The sequence below is a fragment of the Pimephales promelas genome, chromosome 3, assembly GCF_988280905.1.
Source record: "Pimephales promelas chromosome 3, fPimPro1.hap1.1, whole genome shotgun sequence".
Taxonomy (NCBI): domain Eukaryota; kingdom Metazoa; phylum Chordata; class Actinopteri; order Cypriniformes; family Leuciscidae; genus Pimephales; species Pimephales promelas.
Window position 1 is genome coordinate 11,458,372 of NC_142771.1, and position 15,211 is coordinate 11,473,582.

The 15,211-nt window shown below is 39.7% G+C and overlaps 1 protein-coding gene across 1 annotated transcript; it reads left to right on the forward strand.

The window, feature by feature from the left end:
* The first annotated feature begins 3,320 nt into the window (after positions 1-3,320).
* On the forward strand, positions 3,321-9,315 carry LOC120473188 (G protein-coupled receptor 183). The gene is made up of 2 exons (XM_039662889.2): positions 3,321-3,630; positions 7,430-9,315. Exon 2 carries the CDS (start codon positions 7,464-7,466, stop codon positions 8,412-8,414), a length of 951 nt encoding a protein of 316 aa, XP_039518823.2. The 5' UTR covers positions 3,321-3,630; positions 7,430-7,463; the 3' UTR covers positions 8,415-9,315.
* The last annotated feature ends 5,896 nt before the right edge of the window (positions 9,316-15,211 follow it).

Here is a 15,211-nt window from a genome sequence, read left to right on the forward strand (position 1 = left end):
TTTAGTTAGTTATGTGATGATAAAAACGGTGCTCTGACATCATGATTGACAGCTGTGATTGACAGGTTCTCTGTGCGAGGTAGTCACTGAAACACCAGCTGACTTTTTTCATAATGTTGATTATGTGGTTAGTAGTTGTATTTACCTTATTTTAACGAGGTTCTGCAATCAGCGGACACCATTGGAGAAGAATCAAGCAGACAGAGGACACTTAATGAAAGTGCGGGGCGTGTGCTTGTGTTTGATTCAGCGCGAAGGAGGGCGCGGCCTTGATTTCGCGGCTTTACTTCCTGCTCACGACTGCGCATGACTGGTCCCGAAACACGCAAGTGCGCAGACTCAGGTCCCAAGATGTCAGCGTCATATCGAGACACTGGCGGCTACAGTTCTCTCCGATGAAAAAGAGCGAAGGGGCGTCGTCCATCTTTTTTTACAGTCTATGGTAAACACCCGTTGCTGTGAGTGGATAACAGTTTTGCATATTAAAATGAGTTTCAACTCACCCGTCGGTGCACGTGGGGGAAATTGTTTTGAAAGCGTCCAATGTTGTAAAATGCCAACCGGAATGATCCCCCCATGCATGTTCGACCCAGAGTCCGTGTGTTGCACCATTCCTGTCGGATCCAATATAGAAGGCACATCACCGTTTTTTAAGCTTAATCGGTCTGCAAATCCAGTCTTGTTTACAAAACAATCCTCAGTGAAATGAAGCGAACAGACGGACAATGTTTTACCCTCATCAGCTGGAACGTCATTAAAAGTAAATTTTAAGCAGTCCTATTGGAATCCAAAGGAAGCTTATGCAGTGACTGTCTTCTTCCACAGCCAGGCACTGCACAATATTTTGTAAACTGCATGTTTATTGCAACGACAAGACCGACTTTCCTCTGGATCCTCAGCCACAATCTGCCGGCCCCAGGACCACTCCTTTTTTGCCTGACAATAAATCCGAGCCCCAGGTTTCTTCGTGCAGCTTTCGGCCTGCCCGAACAGCTTCACACTCGCCAATATGCCGAGGTCAACCCTCCCCTCCACCGGCGAAACATCCAACTTCCTCCCCGGCATCCTCGTATCGTTCGGCCATCCCAACGAGTAGTAGGATTGAGGCAAGCGCTGAATAATTCACTATTTTTGAACACTTCTTGCCTCGGTTAAATTTAGCCGTAATTTTTAAGTCGGTTTGGATAAAAGGGTTTGCTAAATGACTAAATGTAAATGATCCACATACCCATGGATGATTTTTTATTTGTATTTTTTTGTACTCGTGACTTTGCATTACATTTCAACTCTCTCACAACAGAACTGCAATTCAAGCAAAGTTTGGGCTTTTTTCTCCATATTTTCCATACACAGTGGTCGTAATTTAATTGTCTATCAATGCCAAAGTCACAGTATCAAAACATTTATCAATACATGCACCCACTACTACTTTGCAAGCACAATAAAATGTGTGATGGATGTCGAAACGGAATGTGCATATTTTGTTTGACACATGCTTCTCAATATTCCTTTTGATACCTCTTTTATCAATCGAAGAGTTGTCTGTGCAGGAAGAGGATGGATCTCTTTCCCAGATTCTCCCTGAACATGTACCTAGACACATCACATCAGAGCCATCAACATGGACAATAAATCTGACCTATGTGTGGCAACAGTTCTTTTAGCTTGTGAAAGGCTTCCTCGCATTCAGTCAAATATGTCTTAGAGGAGCGGCGTTTTTTCTTGTCCAGTTCGCGGGCTGCCAATGTAGCAAAATGGAGAAGGTTTTTCCAGTCGAAAAACGAACACACCCTAGAGAATGATCTCCAAAGAAAATTAGAGAAAGATCCAAAAAATACAAATCAAACAAAGGTAAGAACTTCTACACTTCTACTTTTATCACACTCCCTAAATACTCCCAAACTAATTTTTAATAACAAACCATGTGGTTTACGTTTCAACGCATGCAAGTTCTGATGAAGACTCACATGAGTCAAAAAATTAACCACAGGGTTTGTTATTAAAATAGTTTTAAGCATTTAGTACGTGTGAGAGGTGATTCCCTTGTATAACGAATCTCCTGTACCTGCCGATTTGTCCAAAAGCTCTAGCTTTCCTTTTTTTCAGTGATTTTGGCTTCCAGCTTTTCCATGTGTGGTCTAATTTTGCCCTAACCAATAACGTAACCTCCTTCAGCCTGAGATATTCTGATCCAGCACTCCTCTATGATGACCCTACAGAGGATAAAGCGTCATGAAAGATGGATGAATGGATAAATTAGGATGAGGTAACTTACCGTTTGTGTCCGTGAGTATTTCTTCTGGTTGATGGTCAGTTATGGCATTTAAAGACTTTAAAACATCATTTCGATGGAAGAGAATCTCTTTCCAGGACCTACTGTAGATCACCACATCATCCAGGTAAAATCCATTCAACTTTGAAAAGAAGTCCCTAATGGACACAAAATGGCATTATGGTATACTGGTTTAGCCCATGGGAAAGCTGACAAGCTGTACAACAGGGGAACTGTTCAATCCTGATCAGCCTGTTTAGATCTGACATTATTCAAACACACCTGAACTAGGTCATTAAGGTTTTGCAGTTATAAAATGCAGCTGTGTTAAAGTATAGGGATGGAACAAAACTCTGCAAGAGTGTAGATCTCCATGAGCCGGATTGATCCCCATGTGTATACTGTAGGAACTACATTAAGTAAAGTAAGTGTTTGAGTAATTGGCACTTGCTAGTTTCCTTTACAAATACCTACTTTTTTTCATAAGACTTTCTAGAGTCTTGATACACAATCATAAAAATCGATTTCTCCAACTTATGAAACCCTCCATCAGGAGCAGCCACAAATAGTAATACACAGTGCACACATACTGGCAGCAGAGTCCTGCACCTGTGCTCTCTGTTTGCAATGAAAGAGGGTGACAGACTGACACGAGGGCCTCTGGGCCGGTGGTATAAAACCAGGACCTGTCCCAAGATGCAAATCTGCCCCCAGATCGAGTTTTGGAGCATGTAAGTCGGAGTCAGGGGAGAGGTGTTGTGTGATGGGCTGGATCATGCCTCACCGAACCCATTTATTCTCTCTGATCTGACTGAATTTATGCAGTCTTTTCACTGCCCTCATACATAGAGTAATTTTTATAATAATAGTACACTGTGCTTTTGTAAGAAGTATTACAGACTAAATTTCTTAAATGTTTTGTCAATTTGGAATGAGTAACATATTGGCTAAATTACATTCAGAGAAATTGATTTTTTATTATTCCAAAATGGACATGTGGGAACATCGTAGGTAGAAAATGTAAAAACTTAAAGATCTCTCGCTTTTTCTTAGGAAAGCTGCTCTTTCCTATTACTAAATTGGATCTATATGGTTCAAGATAATCCTAATGAGTAAGTTCTAAAGCAACACACTATGAGCTTTTACCAAGAAAACATCCACCAAAATAGTTCTGATCCTGTGAGGAAAGATGAATCTAGAAAACACAATCTAATTCACCATCAGGGACCGAGTCAAGAAAGCTCCTCAAAAAAGACCCTGCCTCCTATCAACAATTGCAATTCCTCATGGCCTCGTGATGTTTATAAAGGCGACTCCACAATCGAACCCACATCTTTACGACTAAAAACGTCTATCTGGTAAGTTGCACACGTTTTCTTGCCTTTTCTATCTTTTCGATCTTCATGTTATGCATATTGATAGCCCGAAATACCTTTATACATGCCTTAATAATGTCATTATTTGTGCCATAGGGTTTTTCATTACATAAATGGTTGTTTATTTTGCAGTTGGTGGAGCTGAGTGTATGTTCAACTATTCTAACTAAAAAGAGTTTTTAATAAAACAATGTAAAATGACACTGATGGTAATGGGAGATTTTTGATACATTTTTAAAACTTTGAAGTTTTCTTTTATTCGCATCATTTTTACAACAGTAACATATAAATATGTTGATTTTTAAATTGTACTTGCTAGATTTAGCTAATTTCTTTTTATACTATTCAAATACAAGTACAAGACTTGTAGGTGGAATGTGAAAAAAATGTCTTCTGGAGAAGGGAAACTGATAAGTTACTTATTCAAAGTTGTAATATTTGTCCCAAAACATCTTAACAATACTTATGCAGTACATTATTGGCAAAATGAGAAGAGAAAGCTATGTGAATTCAATAACTGGTCACACCAGCAAAGCGATTTAGGAAATTTGCCGAGTTTAGCAGAATCATGTTGACTAGCATGTGGGAAAACATTGTTTGTTTCCATAATTGATTAACATTCATCTGGTATTATTTTGGTGAGAGGACACTCACTAATCAACATGACATCATGACGTTTGCGTAAACATACATGCCATTTTAAAGTCAAGTGCCGTGTTATCTATACGCATTTTGAGCTATCCGCGTGTATGCGTTTATGTCTACGCTGTTAAATGTCAGAGCGAAATGAAGCAAAATGTAGATCTACATCTGGGGAGCGATATTTTTTTTTACTAGGATGGTAGGGGAAGACTCATAAATGGTATTAACCCAAGTGACGGGTAGGTTTAGGGACGGGGTTGGGGTAGGTCATATATTTATATATACAGTAAAGTAACGTTAAGTCAACGGTGTTCATAAACACGCTGAAAAGTGATTATGCGTATTGATAGCACGCCAAAAATTTAAATACGAATTGGTGTGTCATACATAGGCCATTTCATGAGATCAGTCTGCACTAATAATAAAAGAACAAAACCAAGAGCCATTTTTTTCTCCTTGCATTTATAATGCTGTGCCTTGGCAGTTTATGCCTTTTCTGGTCTACTTTAGTCATGATGGAGTCAACACTCGAACCAAGGGAATATTATGTGTTTATTATAACATTAATATTACCAACATTATTATCAGTTTTCTAAACAGTCAAGCTTTCATTGGGGGTGTTTGGCTCACTTGGTGTAAGATCAAAGATCCATAAGAAGAGCACACAATCAATTTTCAAAAGAGAGCCTGTTTTCTATAACTCTTGCATGGAAAATAAGAGATTATGTGACCGAATTTATTATGAGAATTGATTAGCTTTACCTCTATTGTACTGCACTATTAAGAAAGATTCACCCCACTGCATGTTTTGCTTCAGCAGAAGTGAAAGGGGTGGTGGGGAGGAAAGTAGCATAAGGAGCTCAAAAAGGTTACCAATAGGTCAATTCATTTATTCATTTTCAATAATGTAAGTATACAACCCCTTAAAACTGCCTCAAACTGCTTTCACCAGTTGATGAAATTATCAATCAAAAACACACCTTCTTGCAATCTATACTTCTGCTAAGTTGGTGTTGCACCTGTCACAGAGAAGAGGGAGGAGGGATGTGGTTGAAACTTGTTTGGCTATTTCTCTGCCATAGTGTAATGATTATGTAAATTAAAGTTGTTTCAGATGTAGAATACGTGGTTATTTTTTCTTGACTTAATTTGGAATGATACTGATTTAAAGCAGTGTTTCCCAACCCTGGTCATTCTGTACCACAACAGTAGATATTTTGGATGTCTTTCTTATCTAGCAAACCCATTTCAAGTTACAGAGTCTCTACTTAACGAGCAAGTTGAATCAGGATTGATTATGGAGACATACAAAAAGTTGTGTAGAGTTGGGCGTACATCTGAACCACTGTTAAGAACCACTGATTGAGAGTGTGTGAATTGTTCACAACAGACTTAACACACTCAAATGACTTTAACACTTGTCAGAATCAAGTTTCCATTATCCCCCTCTAGCTGGTTGAAGTCCCCAGGGCTGAAAGAGAAAAACACAACTGATTAAGATCAATCCCTGAGAGCCTCCTTATCCTTTAGCAGGTGTACCACTGGAGAGAGTTTAGCCTAAAGGGAGAGAGAGTAAGGACACGAGAGTCCTTCTGAGACCCTTGTGGAGCAGTGGTACAGAGAATGACATGACAAGAATTCATGAAGCTTGCTGTCCCTTCAGACTTGACTTAGGGTGGTGCTTCACCAACACTCGACTATAAAGGAGACAGATGGACCACAGAAGTTGTGGTTTGACATGTTTTATGTTTCCCAACTTTTGTCCTGGAGGACCGCCAGCAGTGTGACTTTTGCATGTCTTCTTACAGTATCTAATTGCAACACATCTATTGAAGCCTATAATAATGAGGTGTTTGATTGGAGTAGGGGTGTCCAATCCTGGTCCTGGAAGGCCAACTTCCTGTATGATTTGTTTCCTACCCTAATGAAATGCATCTAAACCAGCTTAAGAAAATCTTCAGGATGACTAGAAACTTCCAGGTTGGTGTGTTGGGCCAAGTTCTGCAGGACATTCACTCTCCAGGAGGAGGATTGGACACCCTTGGAATAGGGAGACGTACCAAATGTGCAGTGTTGGGGGTCACTCACTCCAGAACCAGGGTTGGAGAAAAACAGTGAATTAACTCATGCAACACATGACATTCCTGGCAAATCAATTTTCATGTTAAATCAAATGGGGCTGGTCTCATGTCTGTTTATTATAGACCCTGAATTCCCTCTTGACAGTTGTTCTGCACAGATGTGTTGTGTACTCTGTGTGCTTGTGTTTGTGCTGTGGCTCCCCTCCTATGGGTATATGTAGCAGGATAACAGGAGAATATCCCCAGGGGAGACACTGTTTGTCATAGCTGATGTATTGTCAGATCTTAAAATTTTAGATGATCCATGAATTGCCATTTAGATTGAATCTTCTCAGACGCCCTGTACCAAACAGAACTCATTACCACTCAGGAAAGTGTACAACTCTGCTCGTAAAGGACAGCCTTCCAACACACTTCAGTTGCAACCCTGCACCAAAACATGAAGTAATCATGTCATTCTCAAGTAACCTGAACACCTTAATTACCTGGTTCAGGTTTACATGATTTGAGTTGAAGCTAAACTCTGTTAGACAGTAGCACTCCAGGAACATAATTGGCTACCCCTGGGGAAGACCTACAGTAAATGGACTTTCCAAGTCTATGAAGCTTAAAGTATAATTACATGTGCACAAATTTACCTATTAAGCAGTGTAAAGGCAATGAAGCTAAACCCTGCAGGACTTTCCTGTCCAGGAGCAGGATTGGCTACCACTGCCTCCCTAAGAGGACATAAGTCAGGGATGTTCGATTCTGCTCCGGAAGAGCCAATGTCCTACGGAGTTTAGCCTACCCTACACACCTGTGTGGGTTCTAGTCAAGCCATGGATTAGCTGGTTCAAGGATGCATTATTGATATACAGGACAGTGGCCCTCCAAGAGCAGGTTTGGTCAGCCCTAAAATAAACACTTCACCATTCAAGGCTCTATTTAGTATAAAACAATATAAATTTGATATCCATTTCTAAAACATATATCATTAATGTTAACAGGAATGTCTAATTATATTGTCATGTTAATATGTTCAATTACCTTTATCATTTAATTTTCTCCCCCTCCAGAATTTCATTCATTGGTTTCAGTTCACTAGAAGTCATGGATGGTCAACTATGTTACAACAGAATAACAAGATACATCCTCAAAAGCAACCTGAATTCTTCTAACCTAACGACCGATTCCGACAATTCAACGCATACCATCAGTGTGTTTGATGGGTGCGAACAAATGGTGAGTGGTATCCTTTTTGACCTAGCTATACAGTCCTTCAACGTGATCATAGGAATACCTGCCAACATCCTGGTCTTAGCAAACCTGATAAACACCCGGAATGAGCCTTCAACTTCTGACATCTTCCTGGGCTGCCTGGCCTTCATGGACGCCTACTTCGGATTTATGACTATCATACTGTTCCTCAATCTCTACTACTGGAAGAGTGCTATGGGTTGGAGGGCTCTGAAGTTCTCTTATGGCGTTAAGGACACCAGCGGGCCGCTCTTCCTCTCGTGTGTCTGTCTGGATCGATTTATAGCCGTTCTCTTCCCCATCGCATTCGGACAGTTGAAGGACATCAAATACAGGATCGGCCTGACCATCGTGGTTCTGCTGCTCACTTTTGCTTATGCTTCGGCCAAAGCTGTTGGTGGTCTGCCCAACTTTGAAAAGGTTTTCACTTTTGAGGTCTTGTTTGCTTTTACCTGGATGGTGGTGTGTAACGTGAGCATCCTCTGGGCCCTGAAACGCTCACGAGGCTCTGGTAAAGATGAGATGCATCCGATGAAAAGAAAGGCGTTTAAGATGGTGCTGTCTATCTTGATCATCATCGTGAGCAACTATCTCCCTCCAGTTGCTCTGTTCCCCTTTGAAGACCATTATCCACACAAGACCTTCACTTGCTATGTGCAGCCAGTGGGTTATGCCTTCTTGAACATCAGCAGCACTATCCAGCCCTTAACTTATTTGTCCCGCCTGGAGAAAGTACCATTCTTGCCTGATTCTTGTGTAAAGAAGTTAAGCTGCAAGGAAAAAGACAAGCCCTTAAAGGAATGATAACTTCTGCCAGGGTCTGAAATCAATGTACTATACTACTGATATACTGGCTTTGATCATAAAATGTAAATCTGTGGCTTTATTTTCATAGTTCTTTAGTTTTCAAAATATCTTTGTAAAGAAGCAAACTTCTTCTTTAAACTAAATACTTATTTTACTAGATGTTTCTAGACACTTCCTAGTTGTAATATTTACTTTGTTTGAAGTGTTAAAGCATAAATGTATCTGTTGTAAATCCTGAGACACACCTAAATGAAACTTGAAAATGAAAAATTAATTTAAAGAGTTGTGGCGCCACCGTGTGTTACAGACAAGAAAATAAGGCAAAACCAGAAGTTGCTTGTAATAGTTCTCTGATTTATTAAATCTATTATCAAACATGTATTTGTTGTCCTTAATTTAAACTACTGTGATCCCATGAGGTAACTTCAGACAACCAATAGCTATATTTTCTTTGTCTCGGGATGATAGCGCTTCAACTTACACACAACCGAGACACAGAAACAAAACAAACTTTTGCTTGCAGGAGGCATGATGTAGTTAGTGGATTATTAAGCTTAGAAACAAACAATCAGCTCCCTAAATTTAAAAATGCCACTGAGCTTTTGCTTAGTTTAGTTGTTCTTTTCCTTATGGAGATCATCATAAATGACATTTTTTGCAAGTAAGTGTTTGAATAATGAATAATACCATTTTAATATCAATTTATTAAATTAATTCATGCTTAATTTTATGTCATGTCTCTTAATCTTTAGACATGATCCGAGTTCAGTCAAATCGCTTCAACCCCACTGATCGAGGTGTTTATGCTGGTTTACAAGCAAACTGGTCTTCCAGAGTGAATTGGTCTGCTCACGTCTACTAGAGAAAAAGAAAGCTGCTGGATGAATCGAGGATTAATGGCTATAATTGACCAGGTTTGTGATCTACTATACGTGGTTTTAGATGATCTTTCCTGAATTTCTTTTACAGAATGACCAGGTGTGGATTGATGTATTTAATTTTAATTTTTTTCACTTCCAGTTTGCTACATCACTTGGTATAGGTGCATGTAACCTGTTGTTTTGGAAGTGGATAGCATGGAGGAAGGAGGTGAGTAGCTTTGACGCTCACTTTGTTGACCATTTCCATCTTTTTATTATTATTATTATACCGTAATCATTCAACGTTTTGCTGTTCTTTTCAATTTTGCTCCATAGGGTTAATAAATTCCTTCTGAAGCAAACCGATGCATTTTGTAAGAAACATATCCATATTTACAACTTAATAAACTCTAATCACTGGATTCTGTAAAAGGTCCAATATGTACGAATTTTGCAATAAAATATCCAAAAATCACTTGCACAGTGTAATATATTTCCTGCATTCGTGTACTTACAATATCCCAAGTTTCCAAAGTTCTTTTATTTCAGATAAATTCCAATTTTAAAATATAGCTGCGAGCAGCGATGGCGGGCCCAAGCCGGAGGCACCGCAACCCCGGTTCCTTTAGTTACCTAAAGGCACCCGGGTGGCGGTGCCGAAGGCTTTGGCCCTTTCATGATTAAATGTTAAAGCGGCTTGCCATACTCTGTCATTTCGACTAGTCACAATTATGTTACAGATATCTTAAATGATAATACAAACTATCCAAAGTGTAACGACTAGACAGAAAGACGTTGTTGATATCTACAATGTTAATTCCGGACAGGCAAACTTAGCTTTTAAATGTTAAAAGGGCTTGCCATACAGGGACGTAGGCTCAGAGAGAGGCTCACCATATTCAGACCAAAATATCTGACTTCCTCTTGGTCCGAGCTAATGACTATGTATTAGAAAGTTGTACGGCTTGAGGAGTACAATGTATATACCGATTTTTGTAACTGTAGATAAAACTAACAACCAATGTAGTAGCACTTCTCTTTTTTTGATTGGCTGATGCGTAGCAGGGTCGACTGCTGAACTCCAGGCGAGACGCGCTTGATTCTCACGTGAGAGCGGCGCGGCCAGAGAAATTGCGTATATTAAATATATTATTAATAGTTTTTCCGCATGAGAAATACAATGTGTGACGGGAGTGTGAGACAAAAGACTGAAACGAGTGACTGTCATGCTCAATGCGTGACACACTATAAAAAAATATTTCACACTGACTCCACATTTAGGGGGCCACAAGGGGGTCCAAGCTTGTTGTCGCAGGGGCACTGGCCCCCCCAGGCCCCCGCCTAGAACCGCCATTGCTCACACACACACACACACACACACTTTCTCTCTCTCTCAAGAAGCAAAAACATGACTGCTAAAGGTTGTATCAGCGATGGCGGGGTAACATCACTTAACATCACGAGTGCTATTCCCTTAGGCCACGCCCCCTTGTCTCCCCAAAGTATTATAAGCAATCATGCGCATCCCGTGTGCAGAATGATGCACTTGAAGCAACACCAAGTCACAGCACGCAACGCTTCACATTGAAAAGAACATAGCGAAGGGATGGTATCTATAATCTATGCTTAGTAGGGCTGCACGATTTGGGAAAATGTCATATTGCCATTATTGAGCCAATATTGCAATTGCGATTTGCGACTCCGATATAATAAAATGGTTTCATGAGTCCAACTTGCTTGGTTCTAAAGTAAAATGCACACACAGATTAATGTTTATTTCTCAACTCAAACTAAAAACAACAACAACAATAAATGATTGATAACACCTATAATGATCAATAAACCATCAACCAAACCAACATTACAGTGATTCCATCAATTGAAAGCCATCAACTTTTTAAAAAATTATTACGCTTAAAAAAAATATATAACAGCTTTTAAATTAAGTGAACTTCAAACAATCCCCACATAAACCCATAATAAAAAACATATTTACCTGTGCCCTTCCTGTCTTAACAGGTACAGAAATTGAATAAAGTTATCAAACAGTCTGCGCTGCCTGAATCATAAATTATATATATAATAATCCTTATTAAAGCTACAAAAGTTCTTTACTCAAGATCAGTGAGTAATTTTCTAATTTCCCTTTGTTCTTTTAACTTTACTGAAAGAACGCTTTATTCGCTGCTGGCCCTTTAAGAGCACCCGTTGCCGAGACGCGGATCTCACACGCGCCTCATAGCACAACTCTTTTCATCCATAGACTTTTCTTATGTTATGAAGATACTAGACAAAATCACATTTTGGCATAATTGTGTGTGCTATTGTTCGTTCAAGCTCGAAAGAGAACTGTTTATTCTGGGCTGGCACACGGTCAGTGCATGCGCATTATGCGAGTCTCATCTATTCTAATCTAGGGCACTCACAGGCAGCTTTTCACTTCTTGTCGTGCAAAATGCGAAAAGGCATTTGAACCAATAAGAGGGGGATCTTGTAACACTAGTCAAAGGATGACAAAAAAGAAGAGATGCTGCGCTAATAGCCCTACTTTGTTTATTTCATATAAAATCGCGGCATTTTGCGAAATATAATTGCATAGGTTTGAGATCGCTATTACGACTGCGATATAATTAATCGTGCAGCACTAATGCTTAGTGTATTCTAAAGGGCAATAAACTCCACTCCAGCAAGATAGTCATTTTATGCAAATCATAGACCTTTATGCCTTATCTACAAATAAAGTATAATATTGGGAACATTGATCTTGAAGAGAGTGTCGTCGTGTTACTGTCGCAACCGAACGCGACGCGCTAATGCTGATGCATGGAGAATGACTGAGGCGAGATGACTTTCCGTTAACTTTAACTTAGAGACTAAAATATTAATTTTACCACACATTAAGCTATTGAATGACTTTAGAAGTCTTGGAATATAGTGTGAAAACTTGATTGTGCTTTACAGTTTTTTATGCCTTTAGTGGGGCTTAACAAAATAACACAATATGCAGAATGTCGGACGTCACTTATAGGCTAAACTGTTTTTATAGATAAAACTATTTACATTCGGCAGTCATGAAAACAAATCTCAGATAACGGTTGACTAGGTAACAATGTGTAATTTTGCGCCGGAGTTCTCCTTTAACTTACATTAGCTAGCTAACTACGAACGAGCTAACCAGATAACATTAACAAATTGACAAGCACTTACTGGGCACAGTGGGCAGAATGGCTCTTCAAATGACCGACGAAATTGGAGGTTGTCATCTGACTGTCCGCGATCTTAACGTTGCATGTCTTGCAAAGCGCTGTTCTTTTGCCATCTTGTTGTAAGAAATTCTTGAATCCAAAAGCGACGACGACCCTCGTTATCCCTCCGGCTGACATGTTGATGTGATCTGATGTAAGTGGGCGTGGTGTGCGCGTAAGGTATGAGAGGGCATGACTGATGATCTCGTGATCCAGTCATGACAGCGCTATTCTCAGCCTGCGCTCCAGCTGGATCAACTTTATTTTTTTTACATAATTTATATATTTTATATTCAAACTGAAAACATGATGTGATTAACACTCAAGTCATATTATTACATGCAAGTGTGTTTGATTTATGGACCAAATTTTCAGATCAAGTTTATGGACCAAGTTAATTTAATTAATAAACCTATAAAACTATTAATGCACTACAATTAAACTGGTTATATGCCTTTACTTATAAAAAATAAAAAACTTATTAAAAAAAATACCAGGCTTAAGGCATTTATTTTTTATGCAGGCCATACACACAGGAGTGAAATGGTTAAGACCCCTCCCCCTACAAACACACACACATACACAGACAGGCAAAGACAGAGATGTAGGCTCAGATTAAGCAAGACCACATTCAAACAAACATATCTGACTTTCTGTGGGTCCTAGCTAATGAGTGTCAATTAGAAAGTTGTCCAGCTCGAGGAGTACAATATACATACCGATTTTTGTAACTGTAGATAAAACTAACAACCCTACTTTTGTCAAAAGGTGGCGCTACTGAGCCCTCACCACGCCCGTTTCTGAAACATTGCACGTGTCTACTGGCTAATAAATGTGATGTGTCTGTCGAGTTTCATGCATTTTGAAGCATGCTAAGGGTCTCAAAAGCATCCTAAAAGCATCCTAAAAGAAGGGTAAAGTTTGATGTGTCGCCACGGCAACAGTTTCAAAAATATCAAGAATCCATTCACAGGTCTACATCTTCCGTATGTTTACATTATACATATGAAGTTTGAAGCAAATCGGGTAAAAATAAAAGGGTGATATCAAAGCATTTTGAAAGTGACACACTTCCTGCTGCCAGTTGGTGGCGCTATAACTTTGACTCACAATAGTCACATCCATGTGATCGTCCTCTTACAGCGAACACACTGCTGAAGTTTCATCAAGATCAGTTAATGTATGCTGAAGTTATAACAAACTTCCTGTTTCACGTTTCTCGCCATGATTTCGTTTCCTCGCCACGGCCAAACCGTTCGAGATATCAAAAATCCCCACACAAGCTTTCATCCTCAATGTCTTCACTTTACGCTGACCGAGTATCGTCGAATTTGGATCAAAGCTCTAGGAGGAGTATTTCAAATAACATTGCGAGCGTTTTACAAGCAAACCTCAATAGCCGACTTCCTGTTGGGCTGGGGTAAAAAGTAAAAGCGCGAGGTATAGATGAAACGATGAGATCAACATGCGTACCGAGTTTCATATTATTACATGCAAGCGTGTTTGAGTTATGGACCAAGTGTTCGGACCCCATTCCAGGGGGCGCTGACGAGCCCCCCTGCCACGCCCGGGTACCATCTTCAGCCCGGCTCTGATGGCCGCGGGTTCTGACCCGTGTGCAAAGTTTCAAGAGTTTTCGAGCATGTTAAGGGCCCCAAAAGTGCCCGAATAGTCGTAAGAAAAATAATAATAAATATAGCTGCGAGCAGCGATGGCGGGCCCAAGCCGGTGGCACCGCAACCCCGGTTCCTTTAGTTACCTAAAGGCACCCGGGTGGCGGTGCCGAAGGCTTTGGCCCTTTCATGATTAAATGTTAAAACGGCTTGCCATACTCTGTCATTTCGACTAGTCAAAATTATGTTACAGATATCTTAAATGATAATACAAACTATCCAAAATGTAATTACGAATAGACAGAAAGACGTTGTTGATATCTACAATGTTAATTCCGGATAGGCAAACTTAGCTTTTAAATGTTAAAAGGGCTTGCCATACAGGGATGTAGGCTCAGAGAGAGGCTCACCATATTCAAACCAAAATATCTGACTTCCTCTTGGTCCGAGCTAATGACTATGTAATAGAAAGTTGTCCGGCTTGAGGAGTAAAATGTATATACCGATTTTTGTAACTGTAGATAAAACTAACAACCCCACTTTTGTCAAAAGGTGGCGCTATTTAGTCCTTGCACCATGCCCGTTTCTGAAACTTTGCACGTCTACTGGCTAATAAATGTGATGTATCTGTTGAGTTTCAAGCAATTTCAATTTCAATTTGACTGTTGAAAAGAAGTGCGCCGATTAGATACTCAGGATCGGTATCGGCTCTGACACTGCCATCTTTGACGAGGCTGATTCAAATTCTATATTGTGCATATACTATTCTATGTAAGGCACAAAGGCACAAAAACTTTCTAAAGTACCATAAAGTTTTTGTGTACTGTATTATAAGTGTTCTGAAGCTATTATGTGATATAGAAATTAATATTTAAGTCATTAAATTCAAGAACACGTAAACTTTTCCCTCTCTGCGCCTGTCAGTCATTCTCCATTCAGCATTCAAACAGCACGTCGCATTCGGTTACAGTCAATGATGAAACGATCTTCAAGATGATTCAATGTTAATCCTATTATACTGGGTCTTTAAGATAAAGGTCTAAAGGTCTATATTTTCGAATGAAGAAACTTTTTCT